The sequence below is a fragment of the Notamacropus eugenii genome, chromosome 5 (assembly GCF_028372415.1).
Source record: "Notamacropus eugenii isolate mMacEug1 chromosome 5, mMacEug1.pri_v2, whole genome shotgun sequence".
NCBI classification, from domain to species: Eukaryota; Metazoa; Chordata; class Mammalia; order Diprotodontia; family Macropodidae; genus Notamacropus; species Notamacropus eugenii.
In genome coordinates this window covers 399,522,799-399,541,610 of record NC_092876.1, presented here as the reverse complement: position 1 = coordinate 399,541,610, position 18,812 = coordinate 399,522,799, and the positions used below count along the sequence as shown (strand labels likewise).

At 36.4% G+C, this 18,812-nt stretch overlaps 1 protein-coding gene across 5 annotated transcripts in view; it reads left to right on the top strand.

The window, feature by feature from the left end:
• RP2 (RP2 activator of ARL3 GTPase) overlaps positions 1-18,812 on the top strand; it is a 76,455-nt gene that overhangs the window by 50,235 nt on the left and 7,408 nt on the right. For 3 of the 5 annotated variants that reach the window (XM_072614547.1, XM_072614546.1, XM_072614545.1), the window contains exon 5: positions 2,600-4,783. In XM_072614547.1, the coding sequence (XP_072470648.1) occupies positions 2,600-2,683 (84 nt within the window). In that variant the 3' untranslated portion in view covers positions 2,684-4,783. Of the gene's footprint in view, positions 1-2,599; positions 4,784-6,021; positions 6,093-18,812 lie in introns of those variants that run through there. The other 2 variants (XR_011968150.1, XR_011968149.1) reach the window with 2 other exon arrangements.

Below are 18,812 nucleotides of genomic sequence, written 5' to 3'. Positions count from 1 at the left end.
AGTAAGTGGTAGTAAATTTAAAGCTAAAATGTATGATAAATTATAATAAGAAAAAGGTACTTATGTCCAGGGCAATGGTAAGTGTGAATGGCTATAGTTGTCCTACAAATTTTCATGAAGAAATGCAATTTTATCTGGGCTTTGTAGAATAAGTAGGGCTTTCTAGTAAAGGCAAATGAGGGAGAATGTTTTCTGGTCAAAAATTAGGGGTAATATTATGAACAAAGGCAAGAATAATTATATGTTCTAGCAAAATAGGAAGTCTGAATCTTGATTAGCGTCGAAGTAGCTGGTGATGGAGAGTCTTGAATGTTAGGGTGAAGAATCAGAACATGAGCAAGTGCTCTTGACCATTTTTGTGGGTGTCCAGGACTCCTTGGGCAGTTTGGGGAAGCTTATGGACTCCTCAGAATCATGATTTGAAATATACAAAATATAATATAGAGCACTATAAAAAAGAAAACGTTCTCATTCTATAAAAAGAAACATTCTATTGAAATGTGGTTATCACAGTATTAAAAAAACAAGTTCATAAACTCTAGGTTAAGAACTCTTGAGCCAGAGGGAAGATATCTTGTCCAGCTCCTTCATTTAACACCTGGGTAACATGAGGTCCAAAGAAGGGAAAGGGACTCTCTCAATGTAATAGAAATAGTAAGTGGGTACAAGCCAGGACCAGAGTGCAGGAGATTTGATTTCAAGTCCATTACTCATTATCCTTTTCAATGCTGGATTTTAGATTTCAAACATTTTATTTTCTTTGAATAGGGGGAAAAAAACTATTTCTAAGTACTGTTGGGTACTTTGGAAACACCATTATTGACATTTTAAAAGAGCTTTTATGTTTTATTCAGCAATTTAAAGCTCTCTGGGACCTTCGAGCTGGTAATTTAACAGATGAATAAACTGAGACCAGAGACATTAAATTAAATGGTTTGCCCAAGGTCACAAGAAAGTAGTAGATCCTAGAGTTGAATCTAGTGAGGTCCTTCTGACTCTAAATCGAGTGTTCTTATTGACAGTGTATGACATTAACTTACCAACTTGATTAGTTAAATATTTTAAGACACTTTCCTCTTTATTTAAGCAAATACCCCTAGCATATCTGCAAGTCCACATTTCCTTAGTCTAACTCTAATTATTGCTTACATCTTTTAAAATAATCCACTTTTAATTTTTCACCAATTTAGATCTTCATGAAAATTAATGATAACCATGATTTGCTGCCATCCTTTTAGATTTTTTAATGTCCTAAAAAAATATGCATGTATGTTACATTTGCTGCTTTGTTTTGTTGAACTGTTTTTCCTTTCATGGTTATGAGAAAGTATAGGGATTTATTGGGAAGTAACTGGTAGAAAAAAATTTTAAAGCATTTATAAAACATTAAAAGATAACTATAAAAATCCCTACATCTACTATTTACATTTATTTTTCTTTGCAAAGAGATTTAGGTTTGAGTCTCACTTCATGAACTGTGTGACCCATGGGCATATAATTTAATAGCTCAGATCCTTAGTCTCCTCATTTGTAAAAATGAAGGTATTCCTCACAGAATGATTGTGAACAAAGTATTTTGCAAACTTTAATGTGCTACGTTATTTTGGTTTGATTACCAATTCTCCCTACTAAGAACCATCAAATACTTTTAAAGTTTCTGCATTTCATGAAAATGTTTGCATTGAGAAAAATCAGTATGCCATAGTGCACTAGATTCTCCAACCTACTACTAATAATTTTGCTCTACTTGGAGTAGTGATGTATTTAATATGCCACAGTTTGGAGAGATACATATAAATAATTATATGTGAATATTTTCTAGTTATTAGGAAATACTATAGAAAACTTACAAAAACAGGGACAAAGTCACACAGGATGGAAAAAACACGTGAATTTCAATCAGCTTTACTGGAGGGGACATTCAAATTCAAGAGATCACAAATCTATTGAAGTGTACACATTGATAGATTGTTGTCACTCTGACTTGTGATTTAAGATTTCCTTAATAGAACCTTTTCTTTTTAAGCATTAACCATTTAAGTGGGTGCATACACAGATTTTAGTGGGGAGAAATTTAAAACTCAAGATGTCTGTGTATGGAGTCGGGAAGGACTTCATGCTTGCCTAGCTGCTTTCGCATCTCTGTAACCTCATTTTTCTTAACAGTCTGGGCATTGAGAGAGCAGGTGTTAAAGAGAAAAAGAATGGTTAAGTGACTAGTTAACTAAGACATGTAGTGATTGTGCCAGGATTAAAATCTAGGACTAACCTGCTCTTTGTAGTACAGCATGAGAGCTTTTTATATACACCAAAAGCCATAGCAGCTTAGAAGAAATCATGCATTTTGAAGTCTGCTTTTATAAATGTTCTAATTTTATTTAATGAAGATTTTCATAATGGTACTTTTTAAAACTTTGACATTTAATTTGCTGCTGCTGGAAGTGTAATATATCAGTTTTAGGAGACTTGAATGTTTGGATATTACCTTGAATGAATCTTATGATTGTATTTAAAGGGCAGCAGAATATTTGACTAGGTTCTGTAACGATATTTTGTGTTCATTTACTATTAATATTTGTCTCTTTTAAATTTAAAATAGATATTTGTATCAGAAAATAAGGTAACGGCTTCCGGAGACGTTGACAGCTTCTACAACTTTGCCGATCTACAGATGGGGATGTGAAGTACCACATGGAACCGTTACTCTGACATGAAGCCCAAATTTTCAACTTGTTCATGTAGGTTTTGATAGTATAATTTCCGAACTAGGAGTATTTTTTTAATGCTAAGAATTTGCTTAGGATGACATTTACTTGGTGCAAAACAGATAGTTCATCTTAAAATTTACTTTTAATGGATTTTAAGCACTTAAATCCTTCTCTCACCGTCTGTTCTCCCCTAGAACTTGAAGGTTCACATTTCTGAAACTATAATTTAAATGAAACTGTCAAGGAAACATCTACAAACAGTTTTAGAAAGTGAATGAAATGTAGCACTAGGTAAAGAGAGGACTTGGAAGGGGCCTTAGAGATCCTTTACTGCAATCCATTTTATAGATGAGAAATCTAAGAGCCCTTGTCAGTTAAGTGATTTGCTAAAGGTAATATTTGATAGTAAGTGGGCAAAACTTTTCTTTCTCGAAATCCATTGCTTTTTCCACTATGCTACACTAAATAAAACTTAACCAAAACTTAACAAGATTGCCATTTTCACATTAACATCTACAAAGAGCATATTGGAATTTTGTATAATTTTACTTATTTTTATAGTGCTATCTGGGAAAAAAAACTTCTTGTAAAACTATTTAAATTCCTAATCATTTATTTGTTTTGAGAAAGGACTGTTGCACAGCCCATTATTTGTTTAGGTGCCTCTTCTTTTTAGGGAGACTTGTTTCTGTGAAGTCTGTCTGTTCAAATCAATCAAGAAATTTCAGTTTTCATTGATATGGATTACAAAATGTAATGATGGCTTGTAATTACAAGATAGAACGCGAGTAGGTTGGGGCTGGATCTATTATAAACTAAAGTTGTCAGACAAAACTGATGCTCATGTGATAAGTTGTTTTACCAAATAATTACACCATTCTATGCTTAGCACAACTTTCTAAATAAAGATACACGTTAGTGGTCAACTCTGGAACTAAAATTTTTATAACTCCTTTGAGGTATCAATCAATAGAAATATAACTGTGACCTGAAAACTGAGGATATTGCCCAGAAATAAGACTTCTCTTCTGATAATAGTATGACATTAATATATTGATTCAAAAAAGCCAAATAAATACGATTTTCACAAAATATTCTACATATAAAAAACAATATTAAAGTAACTTTTCAGACATCTAGATTGTATTATTATTTGTATCAGAGACTTTTGCGTTTCATTCCTTCCAACTTCAGTGAGACCAAACAATTCTTTAAGATTAAGGAAATGGTATCTTAAAATAGAAATAAAAATCAGTAGTTCATTAATATTTTGGTTATAACTAAAGGAGTACTTAGTAATCCAATTTTAAGAGGACTTTTATTTGTTTAGGTTAGTTGAATGAAAAAAAGATAGATTTGGAAATAAGGAACTATTTGAACATTGAATCTGATTAAATGATAAAATAAATCCATTGTTATGTGTATGCCTTTTAAAACCAGAGTTCTTAATTTTTCAAAAACTAAAATTCAATGTTGTATAAAATCTGTCATTTTCTGAGATATTCTAGTACAAGTTTAGAAATATGCTGTATAATTGAGGTGTTAATTTTGAATTTTTATCATAGTCAGGCTAAAACTGTATATACTTCACTTATTTAATTTTAAGTTGATAACTATTTATGTTCTTTTGAACATTAAGATGTGCTTTTATGAAAAAGTACTTTGATTTCCTATTATTTGAAGGGATTTAAAAAGTAAGTGAAGTTATATGCTAGCATAGTTTCCATTACTATTACCTTTGATAATACCTAACTATACAGCATTTCTCCACAGAACGACTTTCCAGTTCATGAATGTTAATTCATTTTCCTGATATGTTATATTTAAACTTCCTACTAGGTTATGCCTCTTGTATAATATTACCTGCTTTATACAACTTTTGTATATTTAATGTCTAGCTTTTGTATATATTTCATCTAGCATTTGTAAAATGGAATCTATAATAAACATTGTTAAAAATAAAATGCTTTACTACCCCCTTTATATAGCTCGCTAACATGTTTCTGATATACACCAAAATTGTGTATCCTGATGTGAATCTGTTTTAGTAGTAAAATAAAATCATATGAGTCATTTCCTGTTGTTTGTGTTTAATGCAAATTGAGCCCTGCTTTCAGCAGGCCACAGGATTTACACCATCGTTTTATGTACTGTGTTATCCAAAATCACAAACACAAAATTTGATTAACTTTTGTTTTAGATACCAGTGCAAGAAAACAAAAATCTTTTTCAAAAGAAAAACATGTCACGGTAGGAAATTAAGGCATCCACTCAGAAAATATTAACTAAATTCAGGTTGTAGTAAGAACAAGCAAACCTTGAAAGTATCAAGGTCTGTTTAAAATTCATATACTGCATATCAGTGAAGTATGCATTAAACAGCTACCATGAACGCAGCACTAGCTATAGAAGTGCTATGAGGATGTGAAATGTTTAATATAGATAAACCTACAGTCTTGTTGGGAAGTTATGACAAAGTGCTTAATTAAAGGTTACTGTGTGGGTGGTAGATTTAATGGTTTTCAAAAAAAAATTTTTTTTGCATGTTCCTAATATTGAAACAGTAATTTTAAATTTTTTTTTTTAAGACTAGGCAGTATTTAGGAGCATAGGTTATAGAGCTCAGATGGATCTTCGAGGCCCATTCCTATTTTAAAGAAAAATTTTAGTGCTATCTTTTGTTTTTATTTCACTTACATTTTCAAATATATTCTTTTCCTCTTCTATCCCCTCATCAGGGAACCATCCCTTGTAACAGGTTTTTTGAGAGGGCAGTTAAGTAAATCCAATGTACCAGCCAAGGGCAATACCATATTTGATATTCTGTACTCCTAATCCCCGACTCCAGCAAAGAGTAGAGTGGTAAATTTTCCTGAATCTTCCCCAGGACTAAAGTTCTTTGTCATTATAATTAGAAAATGTTCAGTTGCTTTTTTTTTTTTTTTGCTTTTGTTTTTGTTCTTTCCACTTACATTCTTGTTTTTGTGTATATTGTTTCCTGATCAGTTGGTGGAACAGCTAGATGGCACAGTGGATAGAGTGTGGTGGACCTGGAGTCAGGAAGACCTGAAAATCCAGCTTCAGACACATACTAGCTGTGTGACTCTGGGCAAGTCACTTAACCCTGTTTGCCTCAGTTTCCTTATCTGCATAATGAGCTGGAGAAAGAAATGGCAAACCACTACTTTAACTCTGTCAAGAAATCCCAAATAGGGTGACGAAGTGTAGGACATAAATGAAAAACAACAGTTAATGGGCATCTACTTTGTGTTTAGTTCTTTGTGACCTAAACAAAGAATATTTTGGTTTTTAGAAGACTCTGACCACCTTTTGAATGCATACCTGGCGGTGGGAATCTGGATCAAATGGGACCGAAACATTTTGGTAACTTTTTAAGCATAATTTTAAGTATAAAACCAAATTCAGTTCTTATTCTTTAAATGTGAAAACAGATCCAGGGAGGTTGTGATTTGCTCAATGTCACACATCCAGAGATTGGCAGTTTCATTCATTGTCTGCCCGTGTAACTTAAAGATCTAAAGAGATTCTCAAAGTATACTTACCTTATTTATCTACTTAGAAGATATCTTTGCATTTCACACGTGAATAAACTGGATTCTGAAAAATTGTTCTTAAAAAGTCTGACTGTCGGTTTAGGTTTTTAGGGGGAAAAGGTCTTCAAATCATTCTGACTTAGGGTTTCTTTTTCTTTTCTACAGTAGACTCTTAGCAATTCATATTCAGCCGATTTTTGATTAGTTAAGGGTTGGTGATGGAGAACTAATCTTTTGAAACCTGTCACCTGGTTTTAAGTTAATTTAACTGCTCATTAGCAGGTCAGATGGAGGTAGGGAAATTCTGTAACATTAAATTGAGACTTATTACAGGTAAGAGCTGATTTTCTCCTTTCTGACTTCACTGCCTGTGTCAGTAAATTATGTCTGTGTTTGGAAGGATTAGAGAGGCCCAACATGAAGCATACTCAGTGTTAGCACAAGGTATGTGAAGCTTCAGGGTTTTTTAGGTTTGCAGTGAAGCAAATTTTTTAAAATTTTATTTGAAATAAACAAGTATTTATTCTTTTCCACCCACATTGAAAGAAAAACAAAAATATGACTAGTAAAGCAAAACAAATTCCTATATTGGTTATGTCCAAAATGTATATCTGCATCTTGAGTCTGTCCCCTCCACTGGGAAGTGGGTAGCATGTTTTGCTTATTGGTTCTCTGGAATCTTAGTCACTGCATTGATCATGTAAACCTTTCAGAGATATCTTTATAGTGCTGTTGCATAAATTGTTCACCTGGTTCTGCTTAGTTTACTCTGCATGAATTCATAAACAATTCTTCATATACAAGGAATGGCTCTGAGAGGAGAGACAAAGGGGGAAACTAGATGATATAAAACATATCAATAAAATCCATTAAAGGTAAGTCCATGACTGGCAATAGTGAGAAAAGATGGGGCTCAGAGAAGGTAGGATGGAGGAGACAGATTCTATAGAATCTCAGAATGGAAGGGACTTCAGAGGCCTTCTAGTGCAACCCCCTCATTTTATAGATATAGAAACTAGGATCCAAGGAAAAGTAAGTGACAAGCCTAAGGTCATGAGGTCATAAACAACTGAGAGGCCAAGTCCTCTGACTTAGCAGTCAGTGCTTTTTCCACTGTATCATATTTTGTTCTTTAAAGAATGCAGCTAAGGTGGTGCAGGGGATAGAATGCTGGGCCTAGAGTCAGGAAGACTCATCTTCTTGAGTTCAAATCTGTCCTCAGACGCTAGCTGTGTGACCCTGGGCAAGTCACTTCCACCTGTCTGCCTCAGTTTCCTCATCTGTAAAATGAGCTATAGGAAATGGCAAATCATTCCAGTTTCTTTGCCAAGAAAACCCCAAATGGGGTCACGAAGAGTTGTACTGAGACTGAGCAAAAAGAATTCAATAGATGGGAGAAGAAAAAGGAGAACTTTTGTACTTATCAGCTGAGAAAAAGATGCAGAACATGATCTCAGAGCAGAAAGTAGCACAGTCTGGCTGGGGCACAGAATGGTAAGAATTATAATGGTACCAGGTTGTGAAAGTCCTTTGCTGCCAGTCAGAGTATGAACTTTTTGGGGGGCCAGGGAAGGGTTGGAAGAAGACACGGAAGATTTTTGAGCAGATGAATAGCATGGCCAGATCCTTCTATACGAAGGGTTATTTTGGTGAAAGGATTACCTGGAGTGGGGAAGAGTAGATTCTGAACAACTTGGTAAGCCATTACTGGAGCTGTCCAAGTTGGATGATAATGATGAACTGTTTACAATAATCCTAGAGAGAATTAAAATAAGGAGAATATTAGAGAAGTGTTACAGAATTGGCAGGGCTCAGTAGCTAACTGGATAGAGAATTGAGAAAAAGGAAGAGAAAGAGAAAAAAACCCCAATTTTATCAATATTCTTCTTGACAAACATCAAAATATGAATTCCATAGACAAACACCAAAGGAAGGAGATCAAATCTATATTATGGCTTTTTTTTTTTTTAAGTCATCTCCAGTTTCAGTGGCAAAGTCGATTTGGTATTGATGGTTCTTCACAATCTGCCCCCTTCTTACCATGTCACTACAATTTGCTCCCCTCTCTGCTCTCTAAGTCTTACAATATCAACCTAGTTGCCATTTCTTGCAGATGATCTTCCTGTCTTTCTGTCTTTGCAAAGGCTCTTGTCCGTTGTTGGAATGCTCTCAGACTCATAGAAACTCTGACTCTTCAAGATCACTTCCAATGATTGCTTCTGCAGGAGGCTTTCCCAGGCCCCCTAGTCATTTTAAGCCTTCCTTTCTAAGATTATCTGTGTATGCATCTTGAATTTACATATTTATTTATGTGTCCCTCCCACCCCCCTCAGCTCTTTGAGGGCAGAAATGTTTATTTTTCTTTGTATCGTCTGCTTTAAGCAGGGTGCCTAACTGTAGTAATTAAGTAGTTGTTAATGCTTATTGATTGGTTGTGACTGCTATCTAGTTGATCAAAACTGAGGAGAAAGAAAGGGCTCATCCCCTGTAAAATTTGACAGAATTTAGAACCTTGATGTTTTTTGCCATGTAGGGATCCCATGAAGTCTCTCCTCCAACTGTGCCATGGTTCCTTGGTGAGGTGCTCAGATCTCAGTGCTCTAGACTTCTTGGCTTAAAGCAGGGGAGACATGGAGCGAAAGCCTGCAGAGAGGCTTCTGTCCTGCCTCTGAGTTTTTACCTCCAGGTGGGTTAAAGTGACATTTCCCGGAATTATGCTAGTTACGGTTTCCTTCTGTGGGCAATGGTGATGGCCAAGCTGGGAATGGTTGATGGAACTCTGCACCCATTTACATTCAGTACTTTTTGAAAAACCTTAAAGGTAACTAAACTCCATTGCTCAAATAAATAAATATCTTGAAATTAAATCTTCAGAAAGAATCATTCAGAGTTTTCTGTTATTTTAGTAAAGGTGAAACCATCCAACTGTGTCCAGATTCTACTGTGAGCATTTATTGGGTCCATTCTAGGTTCCAGGCACTATGCTAAGCAATGCGGATACAAGCAAAAGCAAAATCAGTCCCTTTTCTCAAAAAGCATTTAACTTAATTGGGGGGGGGGGGGGGGGGGCCGCGGCGGCAGAGAGACAACATGCAAAAAACTATGTACAAACAAGATACACAAGAAAATGAAGTTCATCTCAGTGGGAAGGTACACTTTTAAGTTTTATTTATCAGGATGGCAAATGCATAGAGTTTTCAATTTTGTTGTTACTCAGTCATGTCCAACTCATAACTCCATTTGGCGTTTTCTTGGCAAAGATACTGGAGTAAGCTGCCATTTCTTTCTCCAGCTCATTTTACAGATGAGGAAACTGAGGCAAACAGGGTTGTCACTGGCCCAGGGTCACACAGCTAGTGTTCGATGCTGGATTTCAACTCAGGTCTTCCCAACTCTATTCACTTTGCCATCTAGCTGTCCCCCAAAAGCCATTACATATAATGAATAATATTTTAAAAGACAAATGAAAAAGAAAAAATAATCAGTAAAACTGCTGAATTACATCAATAAAATTGTGGATCTTGACATATTTAATGAAGTAGGATAGGAGGGTCTTTTCACATCTCTTCTTTCAATCCATGCTTGTTCTCTGTAATTTTGCAGTGTTCATTTTTTATTTTTTTGGTGGGTTTTTCTTGTTTACATTGTTGTAGTCGTGTATTTTGTTTTATAGGTTCAGCTGATTTCATTCTTCACCAGTTTATGTAGATCTTTCCATACTTCTCTGTATTCATCATATCCATCATTTCTTACAGAGCTGTAAGATGCAATGTTTGTTTTTTAATGGAGAAAGGGTAGCTGGTGAGAGACTAGGAACCTGTAGCGCTCTGAGTACAGGACTAGGAGCAAAGACCTCCAGTAGCCTAATTTTTACCTTAGTTCTGCCTCTCTCTGGAGCCTCAGACAAGTTGCTTACCATTAGGATTGAACTAATTTGTAATTGGAGTAATAAAAATGAACTTGCAAGGTGTAAGAGAGGCCGCTAATTAGCTGATGTTTGTAAAGTGCTTTGAAGAGGAAAAGTGGTCTATAAATCTTAAGATTATTGTATTGAGCAAAATGAGCATGGTTTTCTGTTTAAAGTACTCCCAGCTGTAGAACAGGCTACAAATAGGCCAGTGAATAGAAAATTGCATGTCAAAGAGCTTGTTGTTTCGACTTAAGTATAGCTTTCCTATTGGCTAATGTACATTGCACCACTGACTGGGTTGGGGGATGGGGATTGGAAGAAAAGTTCTTTGCAAAATCTAAAGCCTATAGAAATGTGAGCCCGGGGCCAGTTTGAAATCCCTCAAGCACTTAGTTCACTTTGACTTTTTAAACAAAAGCTTTATTGTTTTTTTTTGTTTCCATACTACATTCTTCACACCAGCTTTTAGATAGAATGCATGTTACTTCTTACTTATTTTTAACATTACTGTACACCCAGAAGTATTTTCTCCATTTATACATTTGTCCAAGTTTTGAGAAGAATAAGTGAAAAAAAAGGCATTTTTCCATTTTTAGCATTTTCCCAGAGTGTCTTGCCAGATTTTGTTATTCCCCGTGATGTAAATGTGGTTCTGTGAAAATATTTTGATGAGAATATTTTTCCATCTAAAATATTTTAAATTACATATATTTCAAATGGACTTACTCCATATGGTTTTTTTTTTCACTATAGAAATAGACCTGATTTCATAGGATTATCCAAATATATTAGGAATGATCATGGGAACATAGATTTAAAAGCAATAAGAGACTCAAGAGGCAATCAAGTCCAACCTCTCTCATTTTACAGATGAGACACCAGGAATAGAGGGGTTATTTGGATTGTCCAGAGTTACATTGCTAGTATCAAGATTTGGAACTTCCGCTATTTGGCTGTAAAATATCCTGAAAGTTCTCCGTTTTAATTCCAAAAGTTTTGTTTGTTTGTTTTTTGGAGGAGGGAAAACAAGGCAATTGGGGTTAAATGATTTGCCCAAAGTCACACAGCTAGTGTCAAATGTGTGAATGTGAACTCAGGGGCTGCTGACTCCAGGACCAGTTTTCAGTGCTTCAAGACTAACATTTATTGGCCTGCCTTCCCGCCTTCCTTCCCTTCCCTTCCCCTCCCTTCCCTTCCCTTTCCTTCCTTCCTTCCTCACATTGGATATTACATCCCTACCTGCGAGTGCTGCCCAAAGACAATGTAAAATTTAATCTCTGAAACTTTTTTTTCTTCTTTTGGTTTTTTCTCTTCTTTCTCTCTTCTCTCTGGTCACTGTTGTTGGTCACTTTTTGCTTCATTTTTTAATTAAGCCTTAGTCACTGAATGGGCACTGCCTCAGCCAAACTGAGACCTGTTAAAGACATTGGCTTGAAAAGGTCAAGGTCTCCCACTGCATCCTGGGCCATCTCCAGTTGTCCTGATCCATATCTGACCAGTGGACCCAGAAGTCTCCAGAGGAGAAAGTGAGGCTGGTGCCTTTGTACAGCCCTCCCTCACTTAAATCCAGTTCTCTTGCATATCATGGCATTACCTCCCTGAGTCATGATCTGATTCGAGAAGGAAGGACAAATTGCAAGCAACAGCAACAGTTAAATACATTTTAGTCTCTGTTTTGAAACAGTAACTACAGCTGCCAGGAAGGTCCCCTTGGGGCTTTAAGAACATTGGTCAATTTCAAAGGCAGACAAAACTGTAAGAGGATAGCAAGGCTAGACTAAAAAATTTCCTTGTTTGGTGTATACTTCTATCCTTCCATTAGAAAACAATTTGCATAAAGCCAAGGTTGTGCTTTATTTGGTGCCAAGGCAAGGAAGGGGTTAAATTAAAGCCTTTGCCTACTCTTTTTCCTGGTTTGGTGTTGAGAGTAGGAAGATCCAGTTAACATTCAGTCTTTAATTCCACCCAGCTCTTTTTTTCCCTTCCTTTTTTTCTCCATGTCTCCCTTATATTTTTCCTTGACTCTCAGTGATGATCTTTCATAGTAAACTGATAACTGAAAATGAATAGACTTGGCCAGGCAACAAAGTGTTTCCTGTAGGAATTTTTTTAATGCATCTCTAGTCTTCTGAGAACAGAGTGGAAAACTAGTCTTTGTAGATGGTGTCTAGTTCTTCCCCTAAAACAAAGGTACTTTTTTTTTTTTTGCACTAGACTTAAAACTTGAATTTACTATATGACCCTGAGCAGGTCACTTCACTCCAGTTTCCTCAGTTGTAAATCTGGCAGTTGGATAAGACAGTTTTTAAATTTTCCAATTATATGTGAAGACAATTTTCAACATTCACTTTCTGAAAGATTTTGAGTTCCAAAGTTTTCTCCCTTCTTCCCTTCCCCCCTCTCCAGGATGGCAGGTAATTTGACATAGGTTATATATGTGCAAAAATATAAAACATATCCCACATTAGTCATGTAAAAGACCAGAACAAAAGGAAAAAGAACCACCAATCCTCCCCCCAAAAGTGAAAATAGTATTCTTTGATCTGCATTCAGACTCTGTTAGTTCTTTCTCTGGATGTAGATAGCATTTTCCATCATGAGTCTTTTGGAATTCTCTTGGACAACTGTACTGCTGAGAAGAGCTAAGTTTATCATAGTTGATCATCACACAATGTTGCTGTTACCGTGTACAATGTTCTCCTGGTTCTGCTCACTTCACTCAGCATCAGTTAATGCAAGGCTTTCCAAAGTTTTCTGAAATCTACCTGCTTATCGTTTCTTATAGCACAATAATATTCCATGACATTCATATAACCACAACTTGTTCAGCCATTCCCAGTTGATGGACATTCCCTCAATTTCCAATTCTTTGTCATCACAAAAAGAGCTGCTGTAAATATTTTTGTACATGTGGATTCTTCTCCTTTTTTTAAAATCATCTCTTTCAGATACAGACCTAGTAGTAGTATTGCCGGATCAAAAGGTATGCACAGATTGATTGTCTGGGCATAGTTCCAAATTTTTCTCCATAATGGTTGGATCAGTATACAGCTCCACCAGCAATGCCTTAGGGTCTCAATTTAACCACATTTTCTCTAACATTTATCATTTTCCTTTTCTGGATAAAACAATTTCCAAGGTCCCTCTCAGCTGGAATATTTCATGAAGATGTGACTTCCACCTTTTAATCACTTTGAATTGCTTTCCCTTTCTTTCCCTCTCTCAAACGCCTTTTGAGATACACTTCTTCACAACTTTACAAACTCTTGACTATAATTCCTTTTTTAAAAAGTAGTTTTTCAATAAGGCAAAAGTGGTTGTGAATTAAGACACAAATATGTATATTGTGGGATCAGGAACAACAATTTACACGATTTCTTGTAATCCAACTCTCTTTGGAAAATCAGAAAGAAAAGGGACAAAATTAAGAGTAAATATGGTATTATAGGCTCATAACAGCTAGGTGGCCTCAGAGGGCTGACCTTAGAGTCAGGATCCCTCTGAATTCAAATCCTGAATGAGATACTATGTTTATTAGCTGCGTGACCCTGGGTAAGTCATTTAACCACTGTCAGTCTTAATTTCTTTGTCTGTAAAAGGTGGATAATAATAGCACCTACCTCACAGGGTTGTTGTGAGGATCCCATGAGATCCTCAGATCTTAAAGTACTATATAATTTGTAGCTACTATTATCATAGATTTAGATTTAGAAGGGACCACAGAGGTCAGCTAGTCCAAGCCTCTCCTTTTAAAGATGAAGAAATTGAGGGCTGAAGTGCTTAAGAAAGTGGCCCAAAGCATAGAGGGAGTAAGAATTAGTAGCAGATGGAAAACTTCATTTAATGTATTCATCTGCACCACAGGAATGAGACTGTTTTTGTTTCTACTTGTACATTGCAGTTTTCACATATTACTATGCTATTTTCTCCTCCTTCTAATATTACTATTACTACTACTAGCTAGCTAGCTAGTTAGCATTTATACAGTGCCTACTACGTGCCAGGCATTTAACAGATATTATCTTATTTGATCCTCACAGCAGCTCTTCAAGGTAGCTGCTGTTATTACCCTCATTTTACAGTTGAGGAAACTGAAGCAAAGGTTTTAAGTGACTTACCCAAGGTCACACAGCTAGTAAATACCTTAGGTTGAATTTGAACTCTGGTCTTTCTGACTACATACCTGGAGCTCTATCAACTGTGCTACATGGCTGCTATCAACAGATTGTTTATAGATTATATATATATATATATATATATATAACTATAAAATATCGTGATTTAGATGAACTGAATTTTAAAGCTTGAAGGAATCTAGAGGTAATCTTGTCCAAACTTCTTTCCCGTTTGGTTGTTGCCCTTCATTCTCGAAGAGGACCAAAATGACATCACCATGATAAAGTGAAATTTCAGTGTGTCCGAGTATGGCTGATCAGACTAATACAAGCTCGGAATGCTCTACCACAGGTTGGGTACAGATAGTCCATGCAAATATGTGGGGTGGATATCCCAAATTTGTGCATGCTGCGTTTACTTTGTGTTGTCTCAATTCTGCTTTGCTCAAAGAGCACAGAACTCTTTCTGATGTGAGCATGCCATGCTGAGCAGTCTTGTGCCAGTATCTCCCATGTTGCACAGTCAAATCCAAAGTTCTTGAGAGAGACCTTGAGAGTATCCTTGTATCGTTTCTTCTGGCCACATGTGATGGCCTGCCCCTTCGAGTTCTCCATAAAATAGTCTTTTTGGCAAATGTACATTTTGCATTCGAACAATGTGGCCAGCCCATCGGAGTTGTGCTCTCTGAAGCATAGTTTGAATACTTGGCAGTTCAGCTCAAGCAAGGACTTCAGTGTCTGGTACCTTGTTCTGCCAGGTGATCCTCAGAATCTTCCTAAGATGCTTCAGATGGAAGCGATTCAGTTTCCTGGCGTGGCACTGATCAACTGTTTATGTTTCACAAGCATATAACAATGAGGTCAGCACAACGGTTCTGTAGACCTTCAGTTTGGTAGTCAGTCGAATACCTTTTCACTCCCAAACTTTTCTTCAGAGCCTCCCAAACACTGAGCTAGCTCTGGCAATGCATGTATCAACTTCATTGTCAATGTGTACATCCCTTGAAGGTACACTACGAAGATAAGTAAGTGAACTTATGCACAGCATTCAAAACTTCTCTATTTGTTGTAATCGATGGTTCCATGTATGGATGGTGTGGTGGTGGCTGATGAAACACCTGTGTTTTCTTAATGTTAATTATTAGGTCAAAATTAGCACATGCAGCAGAGAATTGATCCATACTTTGTTGCATCTCAGCTTCAGAGGCTGCATTGAGTGCACAATCATCTGCAAACAGAAAATCATGCACCAACACTCCCTCCACTTTGGTCTTGGCTTGTAGCCTTTTCAAATTGAAGAACTCACAATCAGTATGGTAGTTGACCTTGATGCCATGTTCATCCTCATTGAAAGCATTTGTCAACATGGCTGAAAACATCATGCTAAAAAGCAAGGGAGCAAGCACACAGCCCTGTTTCACTCCATTGGTGACTGACAAGGCATGAGAGCTTTGTCCACTATCCAGAACCCGGGCAAACATGCCATCATGAAACTGATGTACAATTTCTACCCAAAACTTGAACCCAAACTGCAATGTCTTTGACTGGGTGATCCTGTCCTTGAATACTGTACCTGTAATGATGAAGTCCTTTTGAACCTCTCTAATCACTATAATTCTTCTTCCAATGAGCCCCATTTTTCCTCTAACAACTTCTATCCTAGTTCTGCTTCCTTATGTTACACAAGAGAAATAGAATCTTTTTTTTCTCCATATGACAGCCTTATTAAACCCCTTCAGGCTAAAAATTCCAAATTTCTTCAATCATTTCTCAAATGACATTGTTTTCAGATCTGGAGTATGATGGTAAATTTTTAACAGCAGGGAGAGGGGAAGATGGACACAAAACACACTATTAATCTACATTACTCATATTTTCTCGATCACTTTTTAAAGTTGACAGCCAACAAAACAATCAATTAAATCCTGATTTTCAGCATTTGTTGATATCCGCAGTGTAAATGCTCATACTGAAAATTTAGCAATAGGCTCTCCTGGGCCAGTTCCTGATCATGCACGGAACTAAACGAAATATTTCATGTGTCTGACCAGTACCAAATATAGTGAGTCTATTGCCTCTTTTGTTCTTGACACTATGCCTGTATTAATTCAGCATAAGCTTGATTTTCTCTTTGGCAGACATGGCACATTTTTAACATGTTGTCCAAATGCAAGCAAGTTTTAAAAAAATATACTTCCAGATTATTATTTTTCAAATAACCTTGTAAAGCTGTGGACTTCTTTCATTGCCTAAAGTGTTCTTAGAGCTCCTTTTTGAAATGCTTTCAGAGTTAATTTGTAAGTCACTAAAAAAATTGATGTCATTATCTTGTAGTCACAAATTACCTATTCAGTTTGATCATCCACTTTACTTGACAGACTTGGCTTGAGTGACTTCTGGCTGCTATAACACCCATCTTTAATGGACAAAAATTTGCTACCACTATTAGTCTAAACTAGGGGTTCTTAACTTGAGGTTGAATAATTTATCTTAACAATTTTTTTGATAATTTTATTTCAAGATAATTGGTTTCCTTTGTGATCTTAAGCATTTTCTTTTATGCATTTTCTTTTTAAAAAGCAGAGAGAGTTTAAAAAGCAAGAGGTTCAACATCACTCCTGATTGGCATGTGAATTTTGATTTGCTCCATTTCTGACCTCGGGTGGTTTGTCCCTCTTTAGGGAATCTGGTGGTCTCTCCTCCCATGGGCTTATCATATTAATGCTGGACTTAGTGCTAACACCTTAGCCCCTGTAGCTTAGAACTCCCAAATCTGACAACCTCAGCTTTCCAGGTAGCTGAGATTACAGGCTTGTGCAAACTGCTAAACGTATTTTAAAACCTTCAGAGAAAAGGTCCAAGAAGAGGTCCATAGGCTTCACTAGGTTGCTAAAGGGATACGTGACATACACAGAAAGATTAAGAATCTCTGGTCTAGGTCCTATTTCCTCATCACCCTAAACTTGGACTGTGCCATACTTTAATTAACAGCCTCATTCTATAAGATCTCCCTTGCTCCAGTAATTCTCTACCCAATCTTAATTTATCCTAGATTAATTGGTTTTTTTTTTAGCATTTATATGACTTTTATTATTAATTAGCATTAACATAGTGCTTTAACATTTGTAAAACACTGTACATGTGTTACCTCACTTGATCCTTCCAACAGAGGTGTTATTATTCTAACTATTTTGTAGTTACAGAAATTGAGGCAAACAGAGGTTAAGTGATTTGCCTAGGGTCACACAATTAGCAAGTGTATAAAGCAGGATTGGAATTTTGTCTTCCTTGCTCCAAGTCCAGCCCTCTTACCCATTGTGCCACCTGGTTGCCAGTTTATGTTTGAAGGCATGCAAAGCTGTGTGTGTGTGTGTGTGTGTGTGTGTGTGTGTGTGTGTGTGTGTGTGTATGCATACACCCACATACATACATACATATATATATATATGTATATATAAATTTGATCCTCATAGCAACCCTGGAAGGTAGGTGTAACTATTCTCTCCATTTTACAGATGAGAGAACTGAGTCCGAGAAAGGTTAAGGGACTTGTTCATGGTCAAATATCCAGTGTCTAAGGCAGGATGCAAATATTGGTCTTCCTGACTCTATCCACTGTGCCCCCTAGCTGTCACCTAGTTACCTCAGCAAAATATATAGATATAGCATGGCTTATTGGTAATAGTATGCTTTCTTTTTCTGTATAACCAGATTCATTTACATCCTGGTGTTGATTTGCCCAGAAGTGGAGTAGATACCACCTAAATTAATTCTCAAACCACCCCTTTCATCTTACTCTCTTCCTCAAAATCCTTCAATGGCTCACTGTTATGTATACCAGAGTGTTCAAATTCCTTAGCCTCTAACTCAAAGCCTTTCATGTGGCCCTAAATTCTTTATCCAACTTAACTCTCTGTGTCCCCCAATAATGGACTCCATAAAGGCTCACCTAACATCCAAATCTGTGATACCTCCTTCCTCTGAATTTCCACAGTAATTATTATTTTAAACTGTTCATTCAAGGATAATGAAATACCACCTATTGCTATCTTGAAACTATTATGTAAGTCTTATCACTGAATTTTTCATATAGTTATATCTTGCCTCCCCAACTAAATAGTAAAGCAATGTAAAAATAAAAGAAATCAATAAAAATTTATTAAAAAGAAAAAAAGAAAGAATTGGGGATGTTCAGCCTGGAGAAGAGGAAACACAGGAGAAGATGACTAGTGTCTTCACATATTTGAAAGATTGTAAAAAGAAAGAGGGATTCAAGTTCTTTTCTTTGCTCCAGGAAAGCAGAATTAGAACAATGGGGCTTGAGGAAGGAAAAACTTCCTAACGATTGGCACTACCCAAAAGTGGGAACGGGCTGCCTCTAAAGGTCTTTGAGCCAAAGACTGAACATATTAGGCATGGGGTAAAGAGGGTCGTGTTCAGTTCTGGGTTGGCCTAGATAGGCTCTTGTGTCCATTCCAACTCAGATTCTGGGATTTGTACCAGACATGTGAAACTCAATCACAAA